General features: G+C 35.7%; 1 protein-coding gene across 8 annotated transcripts in view; it reads right to left on the bottom strand.

Annotated features, from left to right (window-relative positions):
- CNTN5 (contactin 5) overlaps positions 1-26,420 on the bottom strand; it is a 591,904-nt gene that overhangs the window by 8,407 nt on the left and 557,077 nt on the right. For all 8 annotated transcript variants that reach the window (XM_021529320.3, XM_077781341.1, XM_021529327.3 and 5 more), the window contains 3 exons: positions 18,112-18,182; positions 15,746-15,980; positions 4,860-4,969 (listed from right to left, as the gene is read on the bottom strand). In XM_021529320.3, coding sequence (XP_021384995.2) covers positions 4,860-4,969; positions 15,746-15,980; positions 18,112-18,182 — 416 coding nt within the window. The remainder of the gene's footprint in view (positions 1-4,859; positions 4,970-15,745; positions 15,981-18,111; positions 18,183-26,420) is intronic.

Genomic DNA, 26,420 nt, shown 5'->3' with positions numbered 1-26,420 from the left:
TCAGAAAGGAAAAGTGAGTTGTCTAAGCTTACACGGGTGAACAGTAGCAGGGGTCTAAAGGAGACTCAATTTTTTCACCTTTTTCTAGAAAGCCAGGAGGAAAATTACAAGTAGCTGTATTAATTAATTAATTTAATTAAACCTTAATTTAAACTTCTCAGAAGGGATCTACAATACAGAACAGGTTTTCATAGTAACCTGTTTTCATAACATTGAATATTGATAGTAGCATGAAACATGAAGCATAAATCATAAAAAAGTAGTCAATATTTAAAAACTGACAGAAAAAGGGGGAAAGAAAGCATTTTGTCTGTTTAATGCATTCTTGTTTGTGAGGTTTTACATTTTTTTTCTGGGCTTTCTGCTCTTTTTAGCCAAAGAATAGTAAACTTTGATACCTGATTTCCAGAGACCCATCCCTTTGAGCTGGAGAGGAACAACCCGCTTTGCTCTGATCATGGGTTAAGCAATAGTTAAAAGCAAATCTTGGCAAAAAAAATAATTTCTGTCTAAAATTCTTCTACCTCTGATATTGCAGGCCACTTCCTTGAAGTTTTAAGTTAAAAAGTATCTTAAATGATATTACTCTTTTCCATAAATTGGTTTCTAGGTTATACAGTCCGTGTCATAACTTAATCTGATCTAATTTCAGGTCATCTTCATTAATGTAATAAAGTCAGAGTTACTGGCTGAATATTCTTCCTGTCGACCACAGAAAATTAAAGCTACAAATTAAATATATCAAGTAAGAGTCTAAATTAAGTAGAATTTCCATCTTGCTTTTCTAGTCTGTGGTTAAAATATCCATATGCTCTTTCTAAATTACCTCAAGGTGTACTTCACTAAATTAAAAAAAAAATCTAGTACCGTGTAAATAAAATTATCTGTTCCATTATAAAAATAGATAAAATGCAACTGAGAAACAGCAAAATACTGAGTAACTCTCTTTGAAATACCATAATATGGTTTTATTAAATAAATAATACAATAAACCAAGTTATTTTGTCAAATAATCCTCTCCGAAAATGGCACTCAAGAATTTTTTATCTTTTGTTTTTTTTTTTTTTTTTTTTTTTGTTATTTTTGATTTTATTTATTTTTTTGCTTCAAATTGATCTTTTGATTGTATTAATCAAATTTCTATCCTTTAGAGGAACTCCAGCAAAAAACACATGATCTTTTTCAGTTATATTTAAGTATTAAGCTTGTCTTTCTGGAAAAGAAAAATTAAACCCAAAATATCTCTTATTCCAGTCAGTAATTCTTTCTGTTTTCCTTCCTTACCACTAGTGAACCAAAAGGAAAATATTGCCTCGGGCTCAAATAGATTTTATAACCTTCAGCTTATAGATTCCAAACAATAAGTATGAAAAACACACTGTATTTTTTCCACAATTCTGACATAGTTTTTGAGCTGTTTCTACTTTATCAGACTGTAGCTGGTATATATTTAGTAAGGTCGGGTGGACAGCTGACAAACCTGTACTGAAGGCAGGAATAATATGTGCTTTGGAAGATGCAAATGAGGGAGCAAACCTTGCATAAAACTCATGTGACATAACAGTTAACACTGCCTTTCAAGGATGACAATGTGAAATTGGACAAGTTCCTTTGCCTTTCATTACTCCTTGGTACAAAGTGCAAGCAGGGCCAGAGTGAAAGTGGGTCACTGTGAACTTGTCCACATTCAGTAAATATTCTGCCACTTGGGTTGATTAAAGCCCAAACATTCAAGTGTTAAGAAAATAGCTGCCCCTTTTATAATGCTGTTGCCAAAAGGCCAGAAATGTGGAGACTGTGTAGGAGGTTGTCACTGCTATGATGACCACAGCCAGAATACAAATTGAGACATGAAAGCAGAGAGGTTAGTTAGATTGTTTTGCATTCAGATTAAACTGAAGGCAGCTCTTTACTTGTGTTCCACAATAATTCTATGTTAGAAAAGAAATATAAACCTGAAAAAAAGATAATTAATCCTTTTATCAAAATTACTGGATACCTGTGCATTATCTATTTGCTGTTTGTGGATAAAGGAGTACTAAGTCTTTGTTTTCCACTGCACTGAACAAATGATGAACTTTCAGAAGAATTTTCCCAACAAGTGAAAGAGACTCTTAAGAAAGCAAATAATATGGAAAACATAAAGCTGATCTGTACTTTCTGTACTTCTGGGTTTTTTTTTTGTTTTTGTTTTTTGTTTTGTTTTTTTTTGTGGAGGGTGGATTTTAGCCCCAATATCTTCCTACAGAGACTCTTTTCCTTTTTGCACTGTGGGGATGATGCTTTAAAGGCAAACTGTCAGTATGTTAGGAAAATTGGGTTGATAGTGTGGACCTAGTGTACTTAAGTGAATATTATAATACACTGACTCACTGTACTGATCCTATAAATCATTACCTCCTTCTTGATGAAATTATTCCCAAAAATGGAATTGAAAAGATCTAGCAATACCATCCTTAGAAGTTATTCTCTCCTGCTGAATTGTGCAGAACAGCAACATTTACTTTTATATTTACTGAATAAGTGCTGCTCAGACTGTAATCATTCCTGTGAGGATGGAGGAGAGTAAATTACTCCATGGAAGATTTGTCTGTCAGAAAGTGGGCAGAGGAATTCTGGCTAAATGAACAGAGACATAAAGAAGAGGATGGGGTTTAGTAGGAGGGAGAGGAAAAAACACACTCATCTCCCCAGATAAAGGTGCTACCTTAGAAGTACTTAGTACTTACAAGGCTCCTCTAATTCCTTTGTGGGAGGAGGTAAAAGGGAGCAGTGAAATATTTTATATTTAATTTTTTTTGTTAGGTCAATTGCAGGTCCTTGGCTTGAAATACTTACTCAGTAATCTTCATGCTATAATCCTAAAATTAGTGTACAGCAGCGTGAGTAGCTAAATTATTAATAAGGTTTGCTGTTAGTAATTTCTCCTGTATTAATGGGCATTTTCAGATTTGTACCTGAGAAATCTGTGAGAGGCGTAGAGCTGTCAAGTATTACTGTTTGGGTCAGAGTATGCCAAACTTCAAAGGTCAGAGCACTTTCCAAGTGCAGAAGACCACCTCTGACACAAAGCAAGCCCATTGTCCTTCCTGTAACAGCCATCTATTGCTAGGACACACCTGTAGAGCTAAGGGAAGTGTTATGTGACAAGCAAGTAAATGCAAAAATCCATTCACATTATGAAATGTAAGCTTCTAGGGAAATAAAATTCAATTTTAGAAAGAAAATCTATATTTTATTTAAAAATATGTAATGCAAAGTTAATAGAACATTTTGAGAATAATTTTGATCGATGGAATGAGGATAAGAGTGAAAACAGTAGGTATAATTTAAAAGATGTTAAGATAGCTGAGAAAATAAACCAAACCAGACACCTTTCTGAAAAGAAAAAAGACAGGGTGCAGCAAGTAAGTTATTTCAGATGATAAAAGACTGGTCTCAAGATTGAAGTCAGCTTACTAACAAATGGAACACTTCAACATGGAGAGGAATAGTATTTGCAAGATGAATATCATCTCTATCAGATACAGTTTTGTTCTCCTTATAAATCGCAGGTTTAAAGGTAAAATGGTCAAATATAACTTTTGCTGCATGAGGCAAGCTATGTGCAAAGAAATAGAAATTTATTTATTGTAAGAAAGAAGTGGGAGAAAAGAACAATGAAAGAAAACTGACAGAGGGTTAGCAGAGTTCAGCAAGCAGACGTAGATGGAAAAAGGACCTGAACAAATGCTAGACCTGAGGGGACATGCCAAAGTCACAGCCCATTTGCACGGTGCTAGATATTAACAGAAATATTGCTATCCAATATATCAACAGGCTACAGAAACAGGTGTAAAAATATTAACTGGCTGCATCTGAGCTATGAGGTAAATGTGTTGTCCTGGTTGTGGCTGGCCAGCCAGAGGCTGAGCTGGAGGAGGTGCTGACTCTGCTGTTGCCCAGACACCCACATTTCCTTCCTAAGGCTGTCATTGATGGCCACCAGCCCCTGTGGTTACCCAGACATGCTACCAGGGAGACACCCTGTGCCAGTAGATCACAAATTATCTTTTGACACCCATATGATTGGTGCCTACCTCAGACCTACACTTTTACTCTCTTTTCAATGCTACTGTAGAAAATCAGGAATGAACCAGCACAGGTCTAAAGCAGGACAAATACTCTGCATCCAATAATCTGTTCATTTGGTTTAGCTGGACTATTTAATGAGAATCAGCACAGCCTGATCCACAAGGTCAGGGTGGGTTGTGGTAGTGGCCCAAAGGAATAGACAGGTGTGCTGCTAGATCTGATCTGTTCCTGGAGGTTTGGATTGTAAACTGTATCCAAAAGTGCAAGGAGGTCCCATGCCAGGGCGGGCTCACTCTCAGGAAGGGCTGTCTCTAAGCAACATTTTATTTATGGACTGTGCAGCTGCTCCTTCCCTCCTGACATCCTGTTGTTACTGTCTGCCCAGCAGATGTCCCTCGGCCACTGTGGGATGAGAGTACATGATCCTTTCTCTGTGCTGATTGCTGTCAGTAAATAACAAGCTTGAACTGGTAGCTTAGAGCTGGAAACAGTCAATACCTAATTTTCCCCAGCCTGTGAATGATGCATGCTGGGTCACTTGCAGTTCTTTCAGCTCTTTCTGAAGTGACAAAGAGATCTTACAAGAGCTGGTGTTGAACAGTTTTCAAGCACAAATAAATAAAAAAATGTTCTGGTGCTACAGCTGTGACTGTTGTTCCACAGCCAGTGGTATGTAGACTCAAATGAGAATAATTCCTATTGAAGCTTCACTACTGCACACGTTAACAGAATGCAACACTCTCAAAAGCAACAAGATTTCTCATTATGATATTCTGTGTTCATACCTCGAATCCCTGTGGTCTTCCTAGACTTTCTTTAATATGTTTCCACGCAACAAGAATCTCTGATACAGATAAACTCGTAGCTTTGACATCGATGGGAGCAGCAGTGGGTTCTGTATTAAGAAAAATTGAAACAATAAACCTCCGCTGTAACAGCTTGTATTTATCAAAAACACTCCATCTGAAACTGTCATTTACTTCCTTTATTCTACCTTAATACTCTCAAGAAGGTATGACACTTAGGGGGAACATGAAAAACTGAACAAGATGAAGAGATTATTATTGTTGTATTTCTTTATTTGTGTCATGCTACATCAATATCTCATCACTGATGACGGGTGCAGCAAACTGTGACAGAATCGGTGATGTTTTTAAAAACCTTTAATATTTGTATATATGTCCCCTGTCTCCACACACCCCTTTCATAGCCCTAACTGCAGCAGTAAACGGAGCATTCATTCTCTTTGTGGCTTCTTAGAGCCATTCTGTCAGCTCAGGATGAGCAATGCCTTGCTGGGGTGCACAGTCAGTCCTGCCCTGGGGCAATACTGAGTAGGAAGTGATACACAGCACTGTAGTGAGATGCTATGTGAAAGATTCTTTTTTTTAAGATTATGTTATTATATCCTCAAAATCACAGGCACCAATGCTTAGGGTGTACCACCTTCTCTCTGCTGTGGAGTATTTACTGTTTTAGGCCTTGGGTGCACATTTTTGTAAAGACACCAAGACCTAATGTCTGTCCCTCTGATTGCCTGTGTTTGTTTCCATTGGCCCTATGTTTTTGTTTCTATCTCCATGCTATTCATAAAACACTCTGCAGTCCTGATCTCCTGATTATCTGGAATAGATAATCCTCTCTGTCCTCCAGCCTAGCTGGGTGCCCTTTGGTGATGCTGGGGCATTGCCAGGATGCTCACTGAAACTGTAGGATGCTTTACACACCACACTTGCCCAACCAACAGTGTAGTCACAGCCATGTTTGCCTTTGTATTTTCACATCAATGAATGCTTTACAGAGGCCCAGCTTCTTTCAGTGGTTGGGAAGTTGAGTAAAAGTCACCAGATATTTGCCATGACAGGCTATTGAGCACCCCACCACTCAGTTGTATCACCTGTTACAGTACACTGGGAGCCATGAGTCCAAAAATTGTCTTGTAAGAGACTGGGACATGAGTCAAGGAAATCTTGTGGGTCTTTTGCTTTATTACCTAAACATGACTGAAAACTTTCTTAAAGACAAGCTGTGGAGGCAAGGCTTCTACATATACTGTGCAGTACACAATAGGGCATTTCTCCACCTTTCTGGTGTGGTTCACTTAGCAAAAATATGAATTAATATTTGCTTCTAGTCACAGAACCTATGATTTCTTCCTTGGCCTAATGTTTCTCATTAAATTTCTAATATGTTGATCTGCCCCTGAATGGCAGGAGAGGTCTTGGTTTTATGCCATTGGGAGACACATCAAAGAGCTTTTAGAAAAGTGGGGTTTTGGGGACTTGTTTAACAGGTTTGCAGAAAAGCAGTCTCCGTACAGAACAGCCTGAGATAAAATTACATATTTTTCTCAGTGACCAAACCACCTAATATGTAAGATACCTAGTATCAGTGGTGACTCATTAACTATTGTCCTTTCTCTGCAGATGTTGCTCTGGCACTGTTGCCCTGCAAATATTTTTGACATGGTTATTACAAATTTTTCATCCCTTTTGATATCAGACTTTTAATGCTTGTTACTCTTTTTTGATCTCTTTTTAAATTTACATCTGAAGAAAATAAGTCATTCTGATGTGATATGAAGTGGTGTTTTCCAACAATGAGTATTACTAATAAGTATAAAATATGTTTGGAACTTTTTAGGTAATAAAGAATAAAAAAATATGTTCAGGAATAAGAAAAATGATCTTTTGAATTCAATACTGAAAGAATTGCGTTATGTACTGAAATATATTGCTCATAATCTGATTTTCTGTTCAACAGTTACATCCTGCTTTCTATTTTATGTACTACTAAGATTTGTGTGGCAAAAGCTATTTTCTAGTTTTTGTATTATTGAAGCAATTACCTTGTTGTCAGAAAAGATTGCAGTGGTATAAATAATTTGAGATGTACACAAAATGTTAGTTGGCAGACTTTACATTTTCTATAAATGCAGGTATAATTTCCTCCTCATAGCATTCACTAGGAGTGGTTTATACATTGCTTGAATGTATGAATAGAATATTTTCTGCTATTTTAAAAAAATGTTTTCAACAAATGGAGCAGAAATAGTTTGGATTTTATTTTATGTGAAGAAAATGTATTTCTCACATATTCAGAAATAATTCACTGCAGTTTCACTGATATTAGGCACTGAGAATAGTGTTCAGCAAAACAGCAGAAATTATGTATTTGAGAATAAGATATAGTATGACTGTCTGAAAGTTTTTGGAGAATAAATAGCATTTTTTATTGATTCAGATATGATGAGGACCATATAATTTCTGGTGATATAATACAGTCTGTGGTTCACTCCAATGTCATAGGTTCTCTGTATCTAAAACTAATGATAAGTTTGATAGGTTCATTAGCTTTTTCTATTACGGTCACTGATGTTACATTATTTTCTTCGGATCTTATTATTATGCTAAACCTATAGGTGTCTACCGAAGGTCATACGTCCTGAAGAAGGAAAAAAGGCCATCTTTAATAGTCTCTTTAATATTCCCTGTTTGAATTAAAGATGCAGTACAACAAATTTTCATAAGGCTGTGTGCAATGTCCATGAAACACTGTCTTTCCCTTGGCTGCAATCATACTTTAAAGAAATATGATCAATATGCAGGTCTTTGGGATGGCTGTAAAATGGCAGGACATGTATATACACTAATTTCATTGCTAATGTTCAGACAGGGAATCCTGAATTTTGACACTGGAAAGTAAAGAAAAGAATCAGTTACTAGCCCTCAGTGTGTTGTACCTGTTTATGACTGTAAGCTGATCTGTTTTCCTGAAATATTCATCCTTAAGGATTCTCACATGATCTACCTTAAAAAACAAGCTCAAGAGCCTACTCAAATTTACATTGTTTTAATTCTTCTGTGGAACAGATCCTCAGTCAGGACTACTCAGCCAATCACTTCATATCTGTTCAGTTCTTATTTTGATTCCAAAAAGGATTTCTACAAAGTAGTCTTATTCAAAATTCAAGCTCTTATTTGAAGAACCTCAGTCTGAGGAATTGCATTATGACTGCAGGCAGTTCTTCGTTGCTGAGATGTTGGGATTTCAGCCAGGATCTATTTCTGTGATAATGCCTCTATGTGGAAAAATCCACAAGAGATATATCAGAAGGAAAATCAAGAAAATTGATCCCTCTTCTGTCAACCTGTAGGTAAAGAAAATTATAGCATTTGCTTCCTTGGTAGAAATAGCCACATGGACTATCTTGCAAATCAGACAACCTTCAGTGAGCTTTTTCCATTCCTGGGAAATAGGGGACTCCACTAGATAGACAGTGAAATGTCTGTCTACAGGATTAGAACTTTCTCCAGTCTTGTGCTCAAAATGGAAAAAAAGATCCAATTTCCACACCAGCAGAAACAAGATTACTGTTTCCAGGACAGACCTTTGTAATTCTCACTTTTCCACAAGTCCTTTCTATTTTCACCTTCTTTCTGACCAGTGTCTTTGCAGAAGACTTTAAAACAAAAGAAAAATTAGAAGAGCATTGGAATGAGCTATAAGGGAAGACCACTGCCCTGAATATTTTTGATGTAGTGCTGAAGTACTCTTTCTTGTTGGGTAGAACTTCTGAAGTCTTCTCCTGTAATGATGCTCTCCTGCACACTTTCTCACAGTGTACATCCTGCTGCAACTCTCTCTTCCCTGTGGAATAACCCAGATTTATTACACAGCAGAGTGTAATCTGGGAATAAGGAGCTGCCTTATTCCCCAGATAATTTACCAGAGGAATGTTCATGAACACAATGGTTCACTTCCATCAAGTGACATGGCAGACAGAGTTACCCTCAGCATGTGGGGGGGTGTGCCCATTATATTGATTGAACATCTGCTTCCCATGGGGCTAATGCCATTGATCAGAGGAGTGCTTAATAAACTCCTCTATGTCAGGATTGTGATTTAATTCCTTAAAAAGTCATTTGAGACAGCTCTAACTGAGCTTTCACAAAATCTCTCCAGACAGAATCTGGCAGAATCAGGAAATAACCCTCTGTAGTTTACTGCTGATCTTCTAATTGGTTTTCAGGTTCACCTAAACCTCAAGTAGCTCAGCTTTAGCTATGAAATGAATCACAGGACCTCAAGAACTTTAGATTTTAATAAAAAAAATTGAGGCTGTATTCAGAGGTGTGTAATTGCATATTATTTCCTCTCAATGAAAAGAAAATAGTAAGTTATTTGTCTAAATATGGAGAAATAAAATTGCAATGGCTTTTGTATGGTCCGTTGCCTTTCAGATAACGGAGAGCTTTTTATCTTCATTGGCTCGATGAATTACCACAGATTCATACAAAGCAAGAACAAAAGCTCTGTGCGGTATCATTGCATCTTGTAAGTATTACAGAAGTGCATCTGGGGTCCCTCAGGAGGTTTTAAACAGTGAGTGTGAGAGTCTTCAGTCTTTAACCTGTATTGCTCAGGGATTTCTATTTCTGATATAGGAGGTTTTAGTAGTACTCACTACTCCATTTATCAAAATTATAGATCTTTCAATTGTTGCGAAGATAATTTTGTCAATGCCTGAAGGAGAAATTAGATACTGAAATGAACAGAACTGATCCTGTATCACCCATTATGACAATCATTAACACAAAACCCCTTTATAAAAGGCCTTGAAACCAGTTGGGTTCTCAGAAACTTGTTTCTATTTCCTTTCACATTCTCATCCATTTCCATACTGTAGAGTACTATAATTCATATTTTTCCTCGTGCTTTTAGGCTGCATCTATACTTGTAAACTAAATAGGGACAGAGAGACAAGGCACCTCCCTGAGCATGGGCATACAGCTATCTGTGGCATTATGCTTTTGGCACCATCTGTGTCGACTCTGAGCAATTTGTGCTGCCCCAAGATGTGGTAGTTTTATCAGAGTAATGCTCTGATGCAAATGAAAACATTTGAGTGTTTTTTATGTGTAATTTCTACACCGTGTCCCTGAGTAGAAAAACAGGTTAAATTTTATTTATGGTGCATTTGAATAAAAAATTCTGCATTGTTTAATTTGTAAAGGGTTGAATTTCTGACAATTGGGAATACTAGAAATTTTCACTACAGATATAGAAATTTTCACTTTAATGTTCTTATTAGCTATCCTGTCTATATAATCTTATTTATTTAAAATGAATGCTAAAGTTTTTCAGTATTGTTTTCTATTCCTTGATTTAACATAATTCCTTACTCAATTTTTCATACCTTACATACTTTTCCAACTTAGAAAAAATGAACGTTAATTTTTTGTCTATACTTGGGTTATTTTTATCCTTTTCATTACTTAGATTGTATTATGTATGTTTTTTACTTATTCTGAATATTTTTTAGAGGGTACATCTATATATCCTCAGATTTCATGTCCTGTCTCAGAAATGTACCATTTCATGCAGTATAAACTTCAAATAGCTGTTAAATGTTTCACTTAGAGACATTCCAAAACACTTCTATTTTTAGTTTCAACAGTTAATTCCAGTTAATAAAATAATTTCCTGCTTTTTAATTATGACATATTTTACTGTTGTTTGTTATAATCAGCTTTTCTATAGTGTCTCAATTATTCATCAGAACAAGGCTATTGTACTGTTATTTCTTCTCACTTAGTCAGTACTGGATAAAGAATCTGCTAATTAGCACAGCCAGAACACAAGGTCATTAGTCTTTACTAATTAGTTTTTACTATCCAAACTACTCTGAACTGCTAAATTCTCTGATACATAACAGCATTCTTTAATATTTTTCAATTAGAAATGTCTTTCTCAGCATCCAAATTGATCAGGATAATCAGCAATTGACATCTAGCTTGGCTTCCAGTTTTTGTAATTGCCCTTTTCCGAAATTACATGGAACCCAAGGTTATTCTGTTTTATCCAAACACTGATTTTTTATTTGCTGATACATTATCACATCATCAGCCTATTATGACATCCAGCTTCTTACTTTTATTTTGTCTTTCTTGTGTAGCTCATAGTTTGTGTAGCCATGTTTGTTGAAGAAAACCAGCCTGGCCATCACTGCACAGCACAGCCTTTTCCATCTTCTTGCTATCATACCTTCACACTTGTATTTCCTTCTTCATTACTGTATTTGTGGTTTCCCCAGTTTTCATTTTCCAGTGAATTAAAGCCACACATAGAGATTGCATATGGTTTTCCCTGATACTGAAAGCTTGTATTAGCAATCTTGGAATTCTTATCACCTCAGTATTTAGGTGGAATGTAGTCATCAATAAAAAAAGAATTCATAAATCTTTGTGCTGTAACAAAGAGTGTTAACATTTTTTTTTTGTTCATTGCTTTATCTTCAGTGTCTAGTGCCTTTTTCAAATTATTTTTTGTTCTGTGGATAAAAATCATCTGTACCTGTACTGAATTTCAGTGCTGTCTCAGTATTTTCTAGCAAGAATCTGATACCTTATTTTCCTGACAGAAAGTATGGCCAGAAGATTTCTCTCTGTTCTGTTCACGATCCTTTTCAGCCTCAGGCCTGCACACTGCAACCTTTCTCCTGGCAGGTAGCCTAATTTGCTGTGCCCTCATGTCTCTTTCTGTTACTAAAGTTTTCCTTCATGTAAGGTTCAGGCTCATCCTTGCCTGCTGCTGGAAATGTCTACTGTCTCCTTTTGTTCTGCCTTCTTATTGAGGTAATTGTGCATCTTTTTTTTCTATCCTGCATCTTCTGAGCATCATCCTCATTCCCTCTTAAGAGCTGCTTTCCTGGCTCCCATCATCCCTTTTAACATGTGACATCTAGTTTTTTCTTTTCTCTCTGATTATTTGCTTTATTTCCTTTCCTAAGTTTTCCAGGAAAGGCTTCTCCTTCAAACTTTCCTATTGAATTAAGACACCTTTTCTAGAGAGTCACATATATATTTGCTTTTCTTTTATCCATGGGTTATATGTCTAGTTTTGTACAATCTTTTTAACTGATTCCCCATTTTATTCTCTATTCTTCCATTACATTCATGTGCACTTTTAGCTCCTGGAGAGTCTTTCCCATGAACTATATTCTGGTGATGATTTTTATAAAGTCAAAAGACTGGTGAAGAAGGAAAAAGGTCTTAAATAATCTATGACCAGATAGACTTTCTTGCCTCTTCAACTTTGGATCACCACTGTCATTGATGTTTTAGTGACCATTGATATAATTCTGTCTTCTAAATACCTGTTGGATCTATGTCCAAGTGGAGGCTGGTGACAAGTGGTATCCATGAAGGCTCTGCCTTGGGAGAAATGCTTTTCAGTATCTTTATCAATGATGTGGACAGTGAGATCAGGGGCACCCTCAGCAAGTATGCAGATGACAGCAAGCTGAGTGCTGCAGCTGACACACTTGAAGGAGAGGATGCCATCCAGAATGACTTGGGCAAGGTATAGAAGGAGGCCTGTGGGAACCTCATGAAGTTTAACAAGGTTCTGCACCTCAGCTGGAGCAGTCTTAAACACTGATGAGGGAAGAACTAATTGAGAGCAGCCATAAAGAGAGGACCTTGTGAGTTGTCATGGATGAAAAGCTGGACATGAGCCAGCAGTATGCACTCACAGCCCATAAAGCCAACTACACCCTGGGCTGTATCCAAAGCAGTGTGGGCAGCAGAGCAACGGAGGAGATCTGATCTGATCTGATCTGATCTGATCTGATCTGCTGAGATCCCACCTGCAGTACTGCATCCAGCTCTGGGGTCTTCATCACAAGAAAGACCTGGACATGAAGTTGATCAGAGGGCTGGAGCACCTCTCCTACGAAGACAGGCTGAGAGAGTTGGGGTTGCTCAGCCTGGAGAAGAGAAGGCCCCAGTGAGGCTGTCTAGTAGTCTTCCAGTACTTAAAGAAGGCTTGTAAAAACGGCAGAGATACTTTATACTGGCATATAGTAACAGGACAAAGGGAAATGGATTTAAACTAAAAGAGGAGAGATTTAAATTAGTTGTTAGAAAGAAATTAGTTACTGTGAAGTTAGTGAGACCCTGGAACAAGTTGCCCAGATGTGTGAATGCCACATCCCTGAAACTGTTCAAGGCCAGGTTGGATGGGACTTTGAGCAACTTGGTTAGTGGAAGGTTCTCTGCCCACAGAAGTGTGTTAAAATTCACGATATTTAAGGTCCCTTCCAACCCACTCTATGATTCTATTATGTTATCTGACTTAATAGACAGAAAAGCATTAGCCACTCCATTTACTTCTGAAAAAGTGCTCAGTGTTTTTGTCAAATTTCTGACTTCTTATACTTAGAAGGCAATGTTTTAAGCCTTTTGCCCCAGACAGAATCACTTCATGCAATCAGAGGGCAGTCTGTTGCGTTCACTAGGGAAACACCTTACTCAACACCACCTGCCAAGTTGCTTGCTTAAGAACAGCTCAGAGGCACTACCAAAGGGCTCTGAATGTGAATCATACAATGTGCTGTCACAGTTATACAGAAGAAGGAGATGCATTCTTTCTTAATATGAGATTTCTTCATGGTTCAGAATCTGTCCCGTGAAAACTGTTTTTTCCAGTGTGCTTAGCAAAGGCAATATGAATTAGACTTTCTTAGACAAATTTGTGGTGTCATTAAACAATTGTATATCCATTTGTAGATGTGGGAAAACTTGTAATATTGTAATATAAATATGTAATACTTGTAATATAAAGCCTAAACTTTTTATCCTATTGTATTCTTTAGATGTCTGCTGAAATAATTGGATGTGTGATGGAAAGCAAGTAAGCTAAGGCTTTGCTGGATCACCCATAGGACCATAATACATTGTACTGTCAATTGTTATTTAATATCTACTGTTCAATAGAAATCCTTGAAAAATTGTACCTTCAGTTGTTGAACTCTCTAGGCATGACAGTGTATACCTCTTTCAAAAGCAGTTCCCCATTTTCATAGCAAACTACAATGTCTATTGTCCTAAACCTTCACATTGACCAGAATTTAGCTGTAATATATTGTTTCCTTGATCCTTTAAATTCTCAGTAAATGACCTTGTTTTTTTCTGGAGGAAAGCTTTCTATAAATTAATTTTGCACTGTAATGCCACAGCATCCCATATTTATCCTGAAATATGTCTTGTAAACTATTTAGACCCATAGAATTCCTCATGTACAGACACATACAGAGACTGAATTAGCAGAGCTGTAATGGATAGATACTTTCAAGTTACTGAATTCAAATCAGAAAAGCTGGTTTCTAGAGAAAGTTATTTCTACTATTCTATTAAGACTATTTTTCAAGCTCATAATTTAAAAGAACTGGTAGAAAAAAACTGTTTATATATTGCTAATTATTCTATTTCCAGTCTTGTCAAAATAACAAGCACAGGTATAAGGAATCATTTCAAATTCAGCATTCAGCTTCTGTTAAAATAGCTTTTGCTAGTAAAAAAAGAATAAAGTATTTGTCTACCTTCCTTTGCAAAATTTTATTTGCAAAGAACTTTCTAATTAGAGTATGAAATTATTAAAAAATATAAACACCACCATTGGCCTCACAGTATCAATTTTTATTGAGGAACAGGAAAGTCAACTGTACATTTTTCAACTTGTACTGTGAAATTTTTACATTTTAAAATGTAATTGTTTTTATAAGAATATGACTATTTGATAATCCTGATTCAAAAAGTGGAAGAAACCAAATTAATGAGACTAATTTTAGCAAAAACAGCTTTGTAGTTACTGTGAGAGAATAGTGGTAGACAGTGTCTGCTACATCATGGTTCCAAAGTTATAGATTTATTGTGGGTTAATATGAAGTAGCATTTAATGTTTTCCAGCTTTACATGAAGTATTATTATCTTCACATTACTTTTTCATAGAGAGAGTATGAAATCCCTCTCATCTGCACTAGGTCTGTTACTTTTACCCTCTTAATAGGAGACAGTGGAATAACTCAAGATAGCAAAGAAAAGCTGATATTTATGGATTTCAATAATGGAGCTTCTGAAAATATTCTTGTGGATAACATTTATTTTCCTTTTTTGTGCAAGGGAATTTCCATGCACTGGGTCCTGTCAAAAGAGAGCAACTTCTTTTACTAGTACCAATTATTGTTTGTTGGTTGTTTCTGTTTGGTTCTTTTCTCCCCCACAAAACGCTGTTTAGAATTTATAGCAATTCTCAATACAAATTTTCAAGAAGGATTTTTCATTTGTTCTTGGGAACTATTCCTATAATTCACATTGAAGACTGGGACATTAATGCAAAGTCAGAACTTTCTACTAATGAAAAAACTATTAAAACAAAATTTATTTCTGTGCACTTTTAGAATACATTAACTAGGAAATGAGCATTCATAAGTGAATTTATTTATTCTTTGAGCTGTTGTCTGATTAACCTATCAAAAAAAGGATCATGAATCTCAGAAACAGTAGAAAATAGCATCTTTTCTTTTCTCTGTGTTACAGAAACCCTGTCTAAAATTAAGGCCAATTTTTTCAATGATTTCATAGAAAGGGTGAAGCTTCATGGCTTTGGCGTGAAGTCCATTCCTAAACCTTGTAATTTCCTTCTAGGTAAACTTGGCAAATTAGTTCACTTCCTTCTCTGCAAAACCTGTTTAATATTGTTTAGCAGATCTGCAAGGAAATTGTAATTTAAGGTTTAAAGAGTGTGTTATAAGAGCATGCATTATACATAAAAGGCGAAAAGGTGAATATAGTTCACAATATGCAATTTCACTTCACGTTGAACTGACCTCCTTCAGCTGAGCAGATGACTACAATAGGGCTGAAGGGACCATCTCCTTTGTTGTTGTAAACACCAACTTTCACCTCAAAAGGAGTCAGAGGTGGGACACTTTCATCTCTGTAGATGAATTTTGAGGCATCTGAAGATGTCACCATTTTTTCCTTCCATCCACGTGTTCCATTGGGTCTGAAGGCTACAATATATCCAAATCCTTCTCCACTCTGAAACTCTTCTGACACTGGCTGAAACATTAAGTTCAGAAACTTAATTGTGATTGGAAATAGTTTTACTAATTTAGGAAAAAAAATCACAGTTCCATTATAGGATTTACTTAACATACCTGTCCTCATAAGGACTATTGCTTCAAAAGAGGTACCATCTAAGAGAGCTTCCTCACCTAACCACCATAACCAAGTCATTGTCCTAGGGAAGAAAGAGCTCTTGTGCTCAGAAAAGTGGTTTTTTTTATGTTCCACTTTTTATTGGGATGCTTTAACCAGTGATCTGTAGGTGGAATAGCCCTATCAGTGGCCTTGTTAAAAATATAGACCAATTTATTTTGAGTAAGATGATGCGTGTGATACCTTCTGTGGTGTGACCCTTTCAGGTTTTAGGTGCCAGACTGTCTAAATTCTGTTCCAAATAGGGTGTTAGGTCTTAGACATTCAATTCCAGGGTTCAACGTAATACTTAGAATATGTTTTAATAAATCTAAGTTGTTCTTGGTCTCAAAAAGTTTTTTACTTTTTTTTTGTGGAAAATAACACATTTTCTTTTCTCTCCTCAGAGGACCTGTGAAATTAGCCACTTAAATTGGGATGTATCTGACACGAGGAGGCAGATAGAAGAGGGATTTATCTGTCTTAGAGTCTGAACAGTGCAAAAACTAAAAACTTACTTGTCTGACTCAATGAATGGAACTTTTCATGCTAATTAGTAAATTAGCAGTAGCTTACATTTATTATGAAGTCAATGGACTAGTTTAGGGACTAGATTATATTTAACAGCTGTCTGCATATTAAACCTTTGTGAAATGTCCAAAAATGGGTGTTTAAACCCCATCTCTTGAAATGCCCATCATAGATATGCAGATAATGGACAAATGAATCAGAGCTGGGCCACAGGCAACACTGAATCCTCTCCCCTCCATGTTTCAAATGAATGTCTCATCAACTGGCACTTCACTTGCAGACAAAATTTTCTAGCCATCCTTCTGAAGCTGTGCACTGCACATCCCAGAAAAAAAAAAAGGAATCATAACTCCATGGGCAGAGGATGAAAAACTAAGACAGACTTTGCAATCTTGTCTCACCCATGGTTCTCTGATTTCTTTGGGAAGAAAACTCTGGCCCTTGATGGAGTGGAATTTATAACACTGTCCAGTAGTCCCCCAACCTAGTCACCTGAGAAGTGCTATAGACACTTAATATGAATACTGCATACTACTATAGTTTATTAGGGACTGAGATTAGGCTCGTTCACATCAGACAGAGTTCTACCCAACTGGTATTTTTGTTCAGGATTCAGCAAATTCTCTCCTAATAAGAGAGATGTTGATATTTACCCTTATAGAATACAAAGTAAACTGAAATCAGTTCTGTCTCAGGTGTCTTTGGTAGCTGATGTCGAAACAGGCAGATGTACCAATAGAAGGCAATCTCTTTAGATGTGCTAAAATTTGCCAATTTAAACAATTAGAATTTGGTGTGTCTCTTACCACCTGAATCACTCCTTAAACTGGCTAAGCTTAAACTTTTTTCATTATAACCCCATATCTTTATTTGATGGAATTTTTCTTGAGTATGTATACATATATATATGTGTATATGAATTTTGATGAATCTGAAACTGTTCATAATGAATCTAGAAGTTTTGAAAATTCCTTAAGAAAGGTCTCTGTTCTTCTATTTTTATAATTAGCAGAGAAAGCAACTCTCTCACTGGCATGAGCATACATTTGTGTTGCATCTTGCATCCCAAATATGTTCCCAAGATTCTCTTTAGTTTATTATTATTCAACAATTAAAAATGATTGCTTTTTAATTGGCTTTCAAAAAATTTTACATGTCTTTCCTCCTCTTAGCTATTATTTAATCCGGTGTTTACATAAATTCCAGAAAAATCAAAATAACCCATGCAGCAGATCAGGAAGAAAAGCCTGATTAATTACAACTTCGGAGCTGATGCCATGTCTTCTACTCAAATCTCATGAAAATCCACAGTACTTTGAAATTTTAGAGCATATTTAAGAGTAGTATTTTGCGTTCATGTGTTGACAAGATTTGTTGAAAGGAAACCACAGTAGAGCACTCTTTACTTTGGCCTCAAAGAAGTTAACATGAAACAAAACTTTTAAACAGAAAAATCCCTTACCTCCCATGCTATTACTAATTCATGTCTCCTTCCACTTCTGCCACTTACGTTAGCTGGAGGTGTCTTTGGCACTGTGTGCAAAAAGAAAAAACAAACCAAAACAAACCAGAATATCCAAGTTATTGAAGTTTTCCCCATTGTAATAAATTTCTGCAGAAGACATGAGACTGTTAAATCAGGACAGAAATAAAAACATAGCATTCTGTGGTAAAGAAAATTTGCTCAAGCCTCATTTCAGGGAATTGCACACACAAGCTAGAAAAATCAAACAAAACATAAGCTGAGAATGAAAATAATATTGGAATAAAAAACTGCTTAAGCACTAGGTCTTCTGCTAATTGGTAAAAATTTCATTGTACAGATCACCTAAGAGATAAAACAGGAATTACGTTGTTAATGTTCGTCTTTTTTAATGAACAACTTGAAATTCCAGGAAACCTGACATATTTAGGATTTCAGGTAAATAGGACATCATTCATAATGTCTGTATTATTTTTCAGGTAGTTTTTCAGGTAGTGATTTAGAATGTTTTAATTATTGTAAATTTATTTTTCATTGCTCTCCTGGGGATCCAACTTTAAGAAATTTTAAAGCAATCAACCTTAAACATCCCTTATGATTTCTTGCAAAATACTGGAAGCAGTACCCACAGTTCCTGAAAAATTGAGCTCATCATTGCAGCTTTAAAGCACATGAGCAACAGAGGAAATTATTTAAAGTAAATTATAATTATCATTGCCATTTTTATTTGGATTTTCATATTTTGTAAAACCAGAAGTGTCAATTTTTCCATTAAAATTGCATAATTTCTTTTACCTTGTTTAAGTGCCTTTAATGAAACTCCTCAAATGGCCAAAGTCTTGGGTTTATTTACTATGAAGAGGCAATACCTGCATTCTCTATTTGATTAAATATGGCCTAAGATACAAACTTTTTTTTCTTCTTTACAGCAGTACATAGGTCACTGGTAAAAATGTACTGTGAGCCTTTAAGTGTTCAGGCCTTATTGCATGTTGTTTAGCTTATTTAGTGAGTAGCACTGTCCCTTTGAACTATACAAAATAAAATTCATTTAAATAAATAAACACAGTCCTCTTTGTTTCCTGTGCCTTTGAAAACTTGAGTTCAATGAAAGTGCAATTTTTATTTGATCCTGTTTGTCCACCTAAGACTTCAGAATTCATTTGGGTAGTCACTTTTTGAACCCTAAACTCTCCTGTAAAGAACAGAAGTCCGATTCTGCTTTTCCTCATAAATGAGGAAACAAAGCATAGGGCAGATGCTGATTGATACTGTTGGAAACAAGGCAGGTGTTATTTTATCTGAGGCTCTTAGCAGACTGATAGGGGAGATTTCTATTTTGTTTCTCTCCAATAAACCTGTGTTTATCTGGAAAATATGGTGCCTTCGACTTCCCTCCCTTCCTCCCTTCCTCCCTCCCTCCCTCCCTCCTGCCTTCTGCCTTCTTGCCTCCCTTTGACATGGCAAAAAGGCAATGAAGTTTTCCTTTCAGAAAGAGAATTTCCCTCTGGCTTTAAAAAAAGGAGTAGAAAGAATACAATCAATGTGCAACAGTGTGACGAATGGTCTAGCATGAAAAGATGCAGATAAAGCCTCATCTGAGTTAATTAACACCCAAAAATTATGATGCTGTCTCTAATGGAGCATATTTAGACCTTGTTTAGCATCCATTTTTCTCTTGCCTTTCTAAGGTATTTTTGGGTAAATTATAGAGACAAATGAAGTTTTTATGTAGGTGCCTGCCACATTAGAAATAAGAGAGTATGCTGTATTCCTTTGAAGCATCCAACCCTCTTTCTAGAGTTTTCTTGTTAACAGCATTGCAGATTGTGGCCCTATTTAAATGAATAAATGTTAAAAGAATAAAACTGTCAAAACGATGAATTTCTTTTGCACAAAACTAAAATGTACACTCACACAGTGAAACTCTTTCAAATGAATAACCATTAAAAGAATAAATGTGTCAAAAGAATAAATTTCCTCGGCACGGCAGCAAGGCAGAGCGTACACAGTTAGAAAGAGACAGTTTGAAATGAGTAACTATTAAGTGTAGCAAACTATTAAAAGAAAGCATTTTTTGCCAGGCACCAAGGCTGTACATCACCCCTGCTTTCAGCACCATCTCCTTTATATCAATGTTATATCTGAATTTACTCACTCATGGCCTAAGTTTGTTGCCATACAATTAATGATTTCCCAATCTTTATGCTGTTAATTCTCAGCAGTGGCACTTATGGAGATGCACTTGTACCAAATGCACAAAAATGATACTTAAACTTGACCCCTGTAAAAAGGGTACATGTGCCTGGGGAACAAGGACATCAGGACCTTTTTTGTTTAGGGTTTATCAAAACGGAGAAGTTTACTATTTTTCTTCTGCATAAATAAGCTCCCCACTTAGTGCAAACAAAAACCTTGAAATGAATGTGCCAGTAGCTTGATTTGAATGCAAAGAGCAGGATTTTTTTCTTACTGTTTTCCATTTTCATGAAATTACTGTGATATGCTGGAAATGAAAGTCAAATTAAACTCTATTAAAACTTATCTGTCTAAACCCAACAAAAAACCCATTAACATTTTCTCTAAGAGCAGGCATAGAGAACGTAGCCCTCAGCAGTCCTACAAAGCATTTCACAAGATACTTAAGATATAAATGAAGAAAAGGTGATATGGAAGGATAAAGCTTATACAGGAAGCCATGACAATTGTTTAATAATTCATGTGTATCTTATCACTATAAGCCAAATATGGACGAAAAGCAGAGTGTTTTAATTTAGGAAAAAAATTTTTACACAGAATTGTTATTGCTGAGGGTTTTATGTATGGGAACAGTGGTTATAAAGTGCTGAAAAATGTTGATGATGTGTTGTATATATTTTAAACCTATATTTAAATGTAAAATATTTACACGGGGAAGCTCTTGAAGTGGTGGGTATTGCTGTAATAATGAAACCTCAAACATATGGGGTAGATGTTCACTTTCTTTCCAGAATTCCACTGTGTCGTGTCCAGAATTTTGAAAAATTCTCTGTGCTTTATGGTGATTTAATTAGATTTTTAAAATTCCTTTTTCATCACTCTTCATGCCTGATGGATTATCTGTGGGTTTTGTTTTTTAATGTTATGTTTTTGGTTTATTTTTTAAATAAAAATATTGGACTTCAAAGATGAACTAATTCAAAGATTTTTGCTACTCAGTTTTAGGAAAAATACTATTACTTACTAAATATTTCATTTTTACATTAGAAAAAATGAAGACTAGCAATTTGACCTTAAAATATATATATTATTTGAGTTTTACTTGAATTTTTAGAAATAGAAAAAATTAAAACTAGAAAGACAGATGAGAATATTTTAGCTTGAGTTGACAGAGATTTTAAATTTTAATCCAAAATCACTATTTTAGTTCTAATTTGCTAAAGAAAAGTAAGTAAGCAACCAATAAATATGAAAAAATCACAGTGAACCTTGGAAAGCTGAAACTACTTGTAGTCCAGTCCATGCTCTTTTTAACATGCCAGTCATGCAAATAAATTTTTAAAAATATTATTGAATGAATAATTCATAATTTAAAAGTATTTCTGTTTTGTGCTTTTGTTTGTTTACTTTTTTCCCCAAGTAAATGTCTAGTGGCTTATTTCAATGTGTTTTGTTTATTACAAAAAGCAAATATTACTAAGAGATTCTTAATTTTGTAGTCTGTCTTAATTTTTGAGAAGAACAAAACTATTTAGCAGCCAAAATTATAATTGATTGTAACTGAATATAATTAATTGCACTATTGCAGTAGAAACCTGTGCCTAGGTTTGGTCCCTATCCCTTAATAGGGAATAGATGAGCTAAAGGGAACACAAAGAGAAATAATAGTCATGCTAAACTCCTGTTTTTAGATTTAGACATGCTGAGCTGAGCAGCACAAATTTGTAGTTTTCTCATAGCCAAATGAGTCCAGATTTCCCAAATCCCAATTCCATAGTTAGTTCACAAGGTCTTTCTCACTTTACTTGAATCCTGTATTTTTTAAGATATTTTCCACATGGATACTTTTTATATAAATTCTGAAGCTTTTGTCAAATAAAGAAAAAGAAGGAAAATGTTGATATTGCTACATTTTTCTTGGAGATAAATTAATAAATTTGGCTTTAGTCCTTAAGAAATTATTATACCTCTTCTCAAGTTGCAGTTGCTGTTACTTATTTATTTTAAAGTTTTTATAACTTAAGATATAGATGTAGCTTGAAAAACAACATTTTTTTAGCTGTAAAAAAGATATAGGCAGGGGAATGAGGGCTTGTTACCAGCTTGGCAGAACTGTTTAATGTGAGACCAAAGGTATAACACATTTAATTTTTTCTTCCCAGTTGCTTTCTGTTCTCCCTCTATATGCATGTATGTAAGTGTATGTGTATCTCTATATGTCTCCTGCAGTACACATCTAGGGAAAGGAGGGTGTTAAGTGAAAATTCTTTCACTCTCTGAAAGACCAGCCCTCAAGCTATCACCCTCCCAGAATAACAAGGCACATTTCACCTGTTCAGGAATGAAATGTACAACAAGACAGCATCTCAGAAATGGATGGCACACATATTCAGCTACTAGAAAACAAGGATGTCCCTACTGATCTCAGCATCTGACATGTTGTTTTAATTTCCTCTGTATTATTAATATTTGTCATTAATTATGAGCTTGAATTCAGTTCTATTCACTGACAAGAGGGTCATATGTGTCTGCAGGAGTCTGCCTAAATAGTCTCCAAATTACCACCTATAGGGCTGAAATCCCAAATGTTGTGGCATACATAAAATACTGTGGGAAAAGCACAGATCTTTTCTCCTCCATTTTATGTCACACACATATTTGGATTCCTTGTTAGTATTAGTCTAAGCCTGCAAGCCAAAGCCTAAGTAGCCTCCAGTCAGTGATTACAGCCTACTTTCTCCTTTTGTTTTTCTTCATGGAAAAAACACATTTTCTACAAAGGCTTTAGCAGAACCATACCTTCATCTGCAAATGTCCCAGATGCAGGAGGTTATCCATATATTTTTTTCCTAATGCAAAAACAGCTTTGATAATGGGAAAAGCTGGAACTTCTTTTATATAAATCACAAATAAAGCAGTACCCCCAAAACCAAAAACAAAACCCCTGAAAATGAAGACAGTCTAAAATTGTCAGCTTTTTTCCTGGGACAGAGACATTTCTTGTTATGCTGTGAAGGAATTCAAGCTGAGAAAAAGGGCAACTTAATGCAACATAAGGATTTTTTAAAAATACAGCAAGTGTACAGTCTAGTAGACTGCATTACATTGTTACCTCCTAAAATAAAGTTTGCATGCATGATTAACAGGTTAAACTTTGATTCCACTCAATTTCTCTCTCTCCATGTTTCCCCATGAATAGATAATGTAACCAATGCTTTGCCCCCAGGCTTCAAATGCCCTGACTGTCTTAATGGAATGCCAGACATGTTTAAATTCATATTATTGGCTCTTTGCAACTTGTGGACCTGTAAAATATGTATCAGTGCGAGCACTGACAAAAATGCAGCAGCTGGCTGTAAGTTAGATGTGCCAGAAAATTGCTGTATTTTCTGTTCCAATGGGAGCAGCAACGAAAAGCAATCATGTTAACTAAATATGAGCTAAGTAACAAGATTAGAGTTTAATTAAAAAAATTAAAGCAAGTCAAAACCTGTTTATTATTCTGTTAGTTTCCTTACACCATCTCAATTACTATTTTGTAGGTATTTTTAGATAATGGACTAATATATGTGGTGTTGCTATCTTGGATAAGGAATGATAAAATAAGTGAAGTGTGGGGATAAAAAACTACAGATGCATATTTCCATTTAAATGTAAAATAATGGAACCAGAATCACACATTTGCTACCTCTGTGGATTGTCTACACAGCTACCATTCAGCCTTATGGGTCTCAACTCTTATCTGAACACGAGTCACAGTCACTTTCTCAGCTGGGGGATTAATATTTCTGGATTTCCACTCAGTGCAGGGGCAATCTGTCCATTTCCACTTGTGGGCCACATCTACCATCAATGCAAATAGCCAGGTTGTTCTGCCTGGGTCATTAGTAGAGAAATTCATGCCATGTTCTTTCTGAAATATGACCTATCACATAATGTCCTTTAAAAATTGAGAACTATGATATTAGAACTGGGCATTGTGCTAATAAACAGTCTCCCTTGAAGCTTTCAGATAAAAAAAATAGTAAAAGAGAGAGTGTGAAAAATAATGGATGAATGGGTTCACTAAGACAGGCAATGACGTGATAATTTGAAAACCCATATGAAAACTGTTGTAAGCCCATGAAAACTGTTACTGGTTTCTCTTCCCTTTGACATCTGAAAACTATACCAAGGGTGATAATTCCCAAAGTCAATGAAAGGCATTTCAGAATACAGAGGCAACAGACTATATTTCAGGAATATCTGAAGTTCAAGAGAAGTTGACTGCCTGAATGCAGCTGATCATGAAGGCTCTGACATTTCATGAGTGCCATACATATTATGGGCAGTATGTAATTTCTCAAAGGATGTTACTATATGTGTAACAGTTTGGGCTTTTTTATTTATTTGTTTTTTTTTTTTTATTTAAAGCAGAATCCATTGTTTTATTGTCCCAATATAACAACTCTGTGCAGATTCTAGATTGTATCTTGAGTTAAAGACTGTTTTTTCTGATGGCAAAAACAGTGGAATGTTACCCAGAAATGAATACCAAGCACCAGATGAAAATTCATCACACATTGCATGCTTTGTCTTTCCCATAATTTTGATTTTGCTGATCAGTATTATGATTTATCAATTCATTTTTAGAGAGGTAAAGTTGCAAAGAATATTGAAAATGAATATGTATTAAGAAGAGTTTCACTTGAGTTATAAGAATGTGGTTTAGCAAATAGCAGCTTAGTTTGTTAAACATTGGACAAGAACATGTAGGACCCTAAAAACTGAATTAAATTTAACATTTTCAGTCTTCAGTTTGTTGGAAAAAGTTAAGCCCACAGTTTAACTGCACCTTGCCAATTAAGATACTGAACAATCCTTGCAAAAACAGGGAAAATATTCCTCAGTCTGAAAAAGCATAATACCAGGAGTACAACCTATTTCAAGATAAACTTTTTCTGGAATGTTTTTGTCCTTTCTGATACACATCATCTAAATAAACAGGAAAGTTATTCAAACATTAGGATCCAGAAGAATTTGTATTGCCATTGAAATATGGCACAAAATTAATAAAAGAACAATGGTGGTGAAATAGGGAATTTTTTAAAAAGTAATTTGAGATGAAACTACCTTGTGATTTTTATTTAATTTTCATTTCCTTCTTTTCTTAATGGAACAAGGCATGGAGCGCCTGAAGCTTCTGCTATCAAGTTGTTGAGCTTCACACTGTGAGGTGCTTGAAGAAGGTGAAAGGGAGAGTTTAAAAGGAAGCATCTTTCAACATGCATGAATGGGAATCAAATCACTTCAGTGCTGTTCTGTGATTGTACAGTGAAATTTAATATCAGCTAGCAACTGCGCCATTATTTAAAGCAGATAAACAAATATGTCTTATTTCAACTGCAAATAGGTTTGTTAGACTTCATCTGAAATAGGGCATCCAATTTTGGGTGCTACAATTGAAAGACATTGGCCAACTAGTACAAGTTCAGGGGAGGCCGCTGGGGTGGAGGAGGAGCTGGAGCAGTTCCTTGTGAGGAGAGGCTGGGGAAGCTGGGCTTGTTCAGCCCAGAGATAGTGTTGGGGGCTTAACTGCAGCTCCCAGTGCCTGCAAGAAGGTCACTGAGGAGGCAGGCACGAGGTCTTCACAATGGTTAAACAGGTTACTTAAAAATTATTCAACTGATGAAACATCAAAACACAAAATAATCTGTCTAGGCATCCTAAATGACAAAGAAGAATGAAGAATAACCTCAAAGTGTTCTGACATGTAGTTCTCATCTGAGGCTTTGTCCAAATCAGATCTCTATTTCTTTCTGCTTCTTAAAACATGTCTTTCTAAGTGCCTAGGTATTTTTCTCAGATTTCCAGTCCTTCTTATCTTCTTTATCTTCTTTATCATCCTTCATTCTGCCCACGTTTTTGTCAATGATTCCAAATCTTATGATACATTTAAAATAAAAGGTATTTTAAATTAAGCAGCTTTTTATTACTTCCCTATCTTGCTGAAAAAGTCCCATGCTCTGTCAGTGAGAGAAGTTGTGAAAAATTTGGGGGAAGAGGATGCTTAGTAGCAGCTGTTTGCTTCAAAAGAGCCTACTTTAAGA

Source organism: Lonchura striata, chromosome 2, assembly GCF_046129695.1.
Source record: "Lonchura striata isolate bLonStr1 chromosome 2, bLonStr1.mat, whole genome shotgun sequence".
NCBI classification, from domain to species: Eukaryota; Metazoa; Chordata; class Aves; order Passeriformes; family Estrildidae; genus Lonchura; species Lonchura striata.
The sequence above is the reverse complement of the archived record's forward strand: the minus strand, read 5'-3'. Positions and strand labels throughout refer to the sequence as shown.